We start from the raw sequence: 8,159 nt of genomic DNA, 5'->3' as shown, positions 1-8,159 counted from the left end.
CCTGCGGACGTGCTGCCCGTCACCCCATCAGCCCAGGTGCATCCCTGCTGCTGCGGGCTGAGGTGTTTTATTGATCCCTTCTTGGGTTTTCATGTGTCCTGCCCTTGTGCGTCACCTTCAGCATCACTTACAAGGAACAACAATCCCATGTGAGGCTTTGGCAGGAGTGTGTGACAGAGCCGAGGGAGTTGTTCCTCGATAAACGTTGCGTTGAGCCCCAGGGGCTGGGAAGAGGCGGCTGCAGCTCGGTGGGGACGAGGAGCCCTCCGTCAGCACTGAAACCAGCCCCATCCTTCCTCCCCCTCCCAGCAGCGAGGGCTCAGGGTCTTGCCATGGAGCAAGCCCAGCTCTTCCTCACCGAGGGGTGGGGTAGGATGTGTCGGCACGTTTGTGACTCTGCACAGCTGCGTGTGCCCCTGGCCTTTGCCTTGGCTCCCCAGGGCCCTGTGGTTATGCTCAGCACCGTCCCTGACTTGGGCCATCCCCACCTCCTCCTTCTGTACCTTCCCCTGGGTCCCAAACCTCCTCCTCTGCAAACGTGTCCCTGGGCCCCGCTGCTGAGCCCCGTACGTGCCTTTATCGCAGCGGGGCACGCGGTGTGCTGCCAGCTCCGGTATCTGGGCTCGTGCCGTTCCCCTACCACGAGATAAAAACGAGGTTGGGTGTTGCCAGCGCGTGCGCTGCTCCGACAGCGCGGCAGGGCTGCGGCTCACGCCTGCTGCTGCGCCACCGTTCCTGGGAAAGCACGATGCAGATTGTCTGAGGAGCTCGGCTGTAACTCTGTGCATGCAACACATGACGCAGTATTTTATTTTTTTTTTTAACAGATGCTTCAAGGCTCTTCAGTGCATTGCTAAAAATATTTTGCTTTAGAACTTGAAAACATGAAGGGATAAAACGAGTGTTTGCAGCTGCTGCCCGTGAACAGCGTAACAAGATGTGAGAGAGAAGAAGTGGGAAACAAAACCTGATTTGCATCAGCAGAGGGAAGTCCCTGCAAAAAGTTTCGAGCAGGGGCTGCGGAGGCCAGAGGGCATTTCTTCAGACTAAGGAACTGCTGCCTCAGGCTGCTTAAAAGCGGGGTTAGAAAATCACAAAGTCAAGCGCCAAAACCTCTTGAAGGGTGAGGTTTGATTTCTCGCCTCAGCATTCACCAAGGCAGGGGGATGAAGGATGGACGTCGGTGTGGCCCCCAGCCCCAGAGCTGGGCTCCCCCATCACCGGGGCTCCGCTGGGCTCAGCAGCCGCCGTCCTTCCCCCCGTCCTGACCCTTCCACCAGGCTTTGGAATGTCTCCGTGCAGACAATAAGTGATCGGGCGCTTTCGGCTTTTTCAGGGTGTCACCCAAAACAGCTGTGAGCTGGCTGGTGTCCCCTCTCCCCCGCTCCCTCCCTCCAAAACTGGGATATCTAAATTTAACCTGCATCAACAGATGAGGCTGGAGAGTTTCCACTGGGGACAGGAATCCCGCTCGGAACCTGTCCTCTCCTCTGCTCGCCCTCCATCCTTTCCTCCAGCTATATCCCCCCGATAACGTTTCTTTCTCCCCCTTCCCCTGCCACATTTTGGGGCACAGTCAGAGGGAAGGGACCTGCGGTGGGACCAGCCCATGGCGAGCGTGGAGCTGGACAGTGCCAGCGTGGATGAGGGGGTGAGCACGGGAGCTTGGCCAGGCACCCCCCCTGCCCTCCAATAATCATTTTGACCATTTCCTTCTTTACTGGAAAGCAAACAAAACCCTACTATGAAAAATCTGGGGGGATGACTAATGGAAACAATACAGCGTGGTATCTGAAACCCAGCTGCATCGTGCTGCAGCTTTTAACCTCTCGTGGGCGCAGGTCTTCCCAGGGTACTGGGGTGTGGCTGAGGGGCTGCCCCTCCCCAGATGCGGTATTTACAGCTAACATCTGACCAGGCTTTTGCTAAATAAGCAAACGGCCTCAGGAAGCGGAACCCTGCGGAAGCTCAGCTGCTGCTTGGCTCGGTCCTGCCGTCACGAGATGCACAGCAGCCTGCTAACGATGAAAAATGCAGGATGTCGGCGGCTGTTTTTAACCAGAAACCTCCGCGCTCCCCCTGACCTGACGTAAGAGCTGAAACGGAGAGAAAAGGTTCCCGTGGTAAATAGGGTGTTTATTGCCACCTCCAAACGTGCGTGCAGGGCTGGCAGAGCCGTTCACTTACAAACAGCCTCCGCCCCAACGACTCCAGGCAGACGCGTTTGAAAACTTCACTTTATTTCTCTGTTATAAAAGCAGGGTTTTGTTTTTTTTACATCTCTGTAAGTGTCCAGACTCGGTACATCATGGTTTTGTTTTCACAGTATCTCTGCCAGAACCAAGGACGATTCTTATTGCTGCGCCCGGAGCCAGGGCAGCCCCCGCCATCCCCAGCCGTGCTCCCTGCCGCGCCGGCTCAACAGGTCCACCCCTCCCCAGATTAATCTCTATCGACTCTCTCTCACCACACTCATCTCGTGGTCAAGGGTGGGAAGCAAGAACCCAACGGCCCGTGATGCTGCCAGCCCCTGCCCCGCTGCTGGCTGGGGAGGGGGCGCAGGCGGGGGCTCGCCCTGTTGCTTCCCACCCTGGAGCACTGCGGGTTTTTGCCAGGGATGAGCAGGTTACGCGCTCAGCTCCCGCGGTGCTTTGGGGCCACAGAGCTGAGCATCGCTGATGGGAGAGGTGAGGCAGAGACGAAGAGAGAAGCTCATGGACATCAGTATCCCATGTTGGTGCCCCATCACCTTCCAAGCGTATCCTTTGTGCACTCCTGGTTCTGCCAAAAGCTGCAGAGCAGGAGCTTTAGTTAGCTCTGCTTATCTGCCACCCTACTCAGTGCAGGATGCCCCAAGTCCCCGTTGGGACCCCGTTAATCCCCCTTCTAACCACAGGGCTGTTATCAGCCACACCCACAGTGATGTCTATAGCACCCGTTGCCTCCAGCCACCGTTCTTTCTATATTCAATCCGTCCCCATCAGTTTTGTAATGAAGCAGCATTGGAAAAACATCGCTTTTAATCACAACGCGTGAAATCTCCAAAAGAGGCAGCATCACTCTTCTGTGCCGTGCCTGGTGATGCGCAGGGAGGTGGAGGGGCGCGTTCCGACCCAGGCACGGGATAAAGGCATTCTTTGGGAAGGGACAAGTCCATGCAAAGCCGACCCCAAGGTGAGATCTGAATTTCGGATTTACTGCTTAGCTGGGTCTGTTCAGTGCAACAGGACGAATGAGCCAGGAGGTTACTATCAGATTGCGTGGATGCATCCAGTCCCCCAGGTAGAGGGAAGAGGAGGAACCAGATAATGCGCTGGGAGACTCAAAGCCAAGTGGAAAAGGATGCAGGTGTTCCCTGAATGTGGTTTTTGGTGACTAAGAAATCTTTCCTTGGAATTCCTTTATGCAGCTAATTAAGACAACTGGGTCCGATTTCTTCGACCCATGCTGACATCGGTGAGAACTGTAAGTACTCAGCACCTGGAGACGGAGCGAACACCCGGCACGAATGCCCCTTCTGCTCCCCCCGCCGCACTGCCGAGATGCGTGCGAGCGTTATCAGCTATTCGCTCACAGCTCACATTTTGTCCTCTTCTGCGTGTATTGCCTAGGAGAACGAAAATACAGCCAGGTCCCAGAGGGCTGTGCCAGCAGAGCTATAGATGGGGTTTGAAAATGGAGTTTAATGCAGAGAGTGACTGTGCGAGTCAGAGTCTCCCTGGCTTCATCCTTTGTTGTCCCAAAGCCTAGATTTGGGCAACCTTTGGCTCGTGGATTTGGGTTTGATCCAGTCCGTTTGTTTGCAAGCTGCTTGTAATGCTGGACTTCCAACCTCGGAGATCTGCCCACGGGAGAGAGCAGCTCCGCGGCCGAGCATCTCCGAGGAGCGGTGCACGGGGGCAGGCGGGCTCCCCCAGAAACGGGGGCTGCGGGGACCCGGGATCCTTGTTTGCTGGTTTGAGACTGTCAGAATGGGGGGCACGTGTTCCTGGGCAGGTGGTGATGTTGGACCTGTTGCTGAAGTAGACGGTGTGGCTTTGGAGAAGGGAGGCAGGAGAATTTCTTGCTGGCAATGTCCCGTGGAAGATGAGGATGGCAATAGCATTGGGTCGGTGCCTCTCCACGGGGAGCAGCCCAGCCCAGCTCAGCTCAGCCAGGCCAGGCTTGTGTCCGGCACGCTGAGCTCGCCTCAGTCCCAGCTCTTGAGGCAGATTGTTAGGAAGAGGAGGAAATGTCATCTAGGGGAAGGAGCTGCCTCAGCCATGTGCTGGAGCTAGGGCAGACCCTCTGCTGCCCGGCCATGCCCTGTCCCCCCAGTGCCACCTCCGCTGAACTTCCTCTGCGGCGAGCCCTGCCGCCTCCTCCTGCTGCAAACATGCGTCTGGGTCCCTCTGACGCCATGGGGACAAGGGCCTTATGAAACCTGCAGGTGCCACCTCCTGCTCCAGACGCACCGTACCCACCGGAGGATCTCACCCCGGGCTCTGGTGCTCCCCTGCGTGCACCTTCCCGTGCGTTATCGCCCTTTGCTACATGGATGTTTGTGCCGTAACCAGACAGGGACAGAAGCACCCGTGGTCCTGCCTGGACCCCGTTCCTGAAAGGGATGTAGATTACGAGGTCATTTGGAAGAAAATTATCGACTGACCCCACTGTGGTTTGTTATCTTCAGAGCTTTTGCTGCTAGTGTTCGCTGGGAATGGGCGCCTGGTATTTTCAGATGTGGCTGTTCCTGAATTATGGATATTGCTGGGTAGAGTCGGTAGATAAGATCTGCCCTCGCTTGCACCCATGCATCTCCAATGCCTTCAGAAGGATCCTTTTTCTATCCTGCTCTTCTTACAGCACCATCATTTGGATTTCATGGGAAAAACAGGGCAACAGAGCTTCACCCAACAACAGCCGGTGCACGAACCATTGGCTCTTACACCACGAGAAGGTGAGACCACGGGTGAGCTGGGCAAACATCTGCGTGTCCTAAAGACAAACCCAGTGGGACATCCCCCCTCGTGATTTCTGTTGACCCCCAGGGCCACGGTTCCAGCTGTAAGGTTATCCCGTGCTCTAACGTTAATGGGAGACTGAGATCAAGAGTAAGCAGTGCAAGCTCGCTTCTACCCCTTCTGCGAAGCAGGGAGATGGCCTAGTAGCTCCCACCCAAGAGACATCCTACAGCAGGTTTGTTATTTGCATTGCTTTGAAACTGAGATGATTTCCATGCTTCCTTCTTCCACGTTTTAAAACCATGCTTCTTCCAATGTCACGCCCTTTTCATCCATCAGCCCATGACACACTGACAATCTATCTCTTGTTCCGAAACTTTCTCCCAAAGATTCTGTAGAAAGGACATTCTGCCTGGTGGTGTTCTTGGTGTTTGTTTTTGTTTTTTTTTTCAAACATAGCTTTAAGGCAAAAGTTTGGCAATGCAAAGCAAAGTCTACATAAGGCCGCATGACTTGGATTTGCAACTCAGAACCTTACAACTTTAAAAAAAAAAAAAATCCTTATCTGAAATAGTCAACTTTTTGCTCCAGGAACTTTTCTGTTCTCAATCAAAAAGAAAAAAAAAAAAAGACTCTTAAAATCCCAAATAAAACGTACTTATTGTTCTGAGCAGTCTGGACAAGCTAATGAGACTGAAGTTCAAACAGTAATTAAAGTAGGGAAGAAAAAAAAAATAGCTATATGGGTAGACATCAGTGTTAGTTTCTTCCCTTAGGAATCCAGTGATGAGACAGACCCCAGTCAGAGGTCTCCTCTTTAGCTTTAGCACAGTGAAATCCGTCCCAATGGGAGAAGGTAGAATGGTTGCATTTGTTGAATGAATAAAAAGTGCATTTTGATTTCGCTCAGATTATACGCGTGTATTCTAATACCTAAGTGATTGTTTTGCTTCGGGGTTGGTTTTTATTCTTTTTCTCTCCCTTTCGGTGCCGGGACGCCAGGTTAATATTATCGGTGTTTTGGAGGTATCACCACGAGTGGTGGTCCATCCTTTGGCCTCCACATGAGTACCTGAGCATCATTGGCATTGGGTTTGACAAGGGCACTGGGTGGTATTGGCTCATTCTTGCTGAGGACCTGGGGCTGCTCTTGAGCAGAGGGCTCCTGCAGCTTGGCACGCTGCCCCAAGGGTCTGCTGGGATTCACCTCGATGCCCAGCCGCATGCGCCATTTGATAGTCTGCAAGGTCACCATTTCGTTGGTGGCCGTGTTGGTTGCCACCAGCCAGGTGGTGAAGCTTTGATCCCGGTGAATGCTCGTGAGTTTGGCCACGTTGCTCTCGCTGACGGGCACTGCCCACGTCACGCTCGGGTAGAAGTTGTCGTTCATGCTGATGTGGAACTTGGACTCCTTCTTTGTGGGACCCACGATGGTGCACGTTTCGGTCGTGTTTCCGTACCAGGGATAGTTCACTCCATCCGAGTCACTGATGGCCTGGATTTTACCGTCCAGTAGATCTGGAAGCTCCCAACTTGACCTGCCATAATCAACAACAAATTGTGGATAATGCATTAATTAATTAGTTTAGAAACATGCTGGACTTCAAGGAAGGAGAGGAAGGAGTTGTGAACACCTTCCCCCTTCAGCTTTTACTGGAATTTGTGCCTTTCACGCCATCCTGCCAAAATGGCTCATCCCTGCCATTAAACCTGCCTGCACGCTTCCAGGACTGATCACCAACACTGCTCTACACCACCCCTGGCACGGCCAGGGCTGGCCTTGCAGGGACCGGCGCTACCCAGAGTGGTTCAAAATATGTTGGTGTTGTACCCTGCACAGGGTAGGTGCTCAAGAAAGCTCCAGTCCTGGAGAAAATCCAGGATTGCTGGTATCTCCTTGCAGCTCCTCGGCTGTCTGAGCGTGGCCGAACACCAGGACTCGCTCCAGCGCTGTGTTCGGGCTCTTGCACAGGTGAGAGCAGGGATTGGGGATGAGTTTCTTTCTCTCAGTAGAATCATGAATGGTTTGGGTTGGAAGGGACCTTAGAGACCATCCAGTGCCACCCCCTGCCATGGGCAGGGACACCTCCCACTAGCCCAGGTTGCTCAAAGCCTCATCCAGCCTGGCCTTGAACCCCTCCAGGGATGGGGCATCCACAGCTTCTCTGGGCACCCTGGGCCACTGCCTCACCCCCCGCACAGGAAAACATTTCTTCCTAATATCTCACCTAAATCCACCCTCTTTCAGCTAATAACCGTTACCCCTCAATAGCCCAGAATCTCCTGTGTCAGCACAACGGGCAAGCTCAGAGCTGGCCTGGGGGTGAGGTGACAGAAGATGTTGGTGGAAGTAAATTCAAGGACTCCACTGGACCATGAAGTCTCCCATTGCCCATCCTGTTCTTCCCTCTCTCTACCTGCAGACACTCATTTTCTCTCTGGATGAGCCGCTGTCCCTCCCCGCTGCCTGCCTGGCGCTGGACCTGTCACCCGTCCTCCTCCAGCCCGAGGACAGACCCAGTTCAAAGGCTGCGCACCCGGCGCGGGCTGGGGATGGTGTTACAGTAATCAGAGAAACCGCGGTCAGCCAGCCTGTAAACCTGCCCGAGCCGCTCGTCTGCGCGGTGCTTGGGAGAGCGACGGAAAGGTCAGCCTTTCTAGCAAGAAAGTCGCTGAAAATCATCCTCTGTCACCTTGTGCTGCTGATGCACAACGTGGATTTATATTTTTTTTTATTAACTTCCCATTTAATTTTTAAGGTTATTTTGCCAACAGAAGCAAACTGCTGTCAATGTCTCGGAAAAGGGTTCGGTATTTGCAGAGTAAAGGCGCTGAAATGGCATAACCGTAGACCCTGTGCTCAGCGCGTGCCGGGTATTTAAGGAAATTATTTTAGAAAGCAGGCTGGTAGAGGCGGCTCTAGTTCACCTTTTCCCTCTTGCTCACGAACCAGCCCTCCCCTCCTCCCAGAGGTGATGTCCCACCCTCCAAGCAGCCAAAGGGGCTGCGTGGTGGCAGCAGCTCAGCAGCTCCCAGCAGCTCCCAGCAGCTCCCAGTTGGCATTTGCACCTGACCCCGCGGTGGGGCTGGATGCTGGGCTGTGCCCTGCGGCTCCCTGCTGCGGGCTGGGACATGGGACAGGGTTTATCTTGGGAGGCAGACAGAGGGGACGCGCTGGGACTCGTCAGGGTCACTGGCCAAGGCTTTACTAAACCC

General features: G+C 54.1%; 1 protein-coding gene across 1 annotated transcript; it reads right to left on the bottom strand.

Annotated features, from left to right (window-relative positions):
* Window positions 1–5,952: 5,952 nt before the first annotated feature.
* FAM78A (family with sequence similarity 78, member A) lies at window positions 5,953–6,516 on the bottom strand. The gene has a single exon (XM_010073207.1). It carries the CDS (start codon window positions 6,514–6,516, stop codon window positions 5,953–5,955), a length of 564 nt encoding a protein of 187 aa, XP_010071509.1.
* Between the last annotated feature and the right edge of the window lie 1,643 nt (window positions 6,517–8,159).

Source organism: Pterocles gutturalis, unplaced genomic scaffold, assembly GCF_000699245.1.
Source record: "Pterocles gutturalis isolate BGI_N339 unplaced genomic scaffold, ASM69924v1 scaffold6992, whole genome shotgun sequence".
Classification (NCBI taxonomy): Eukaryota; Metazoa; Chordata; class Aves; order Pterocliformes; family Pteroclidae; genus Pterocles; species Pterocles gutturalis.
Note: the sequence above shows the minus strand (reverse complement) of the source record. Positions and strands in the feature narration are given on the sequence as shown.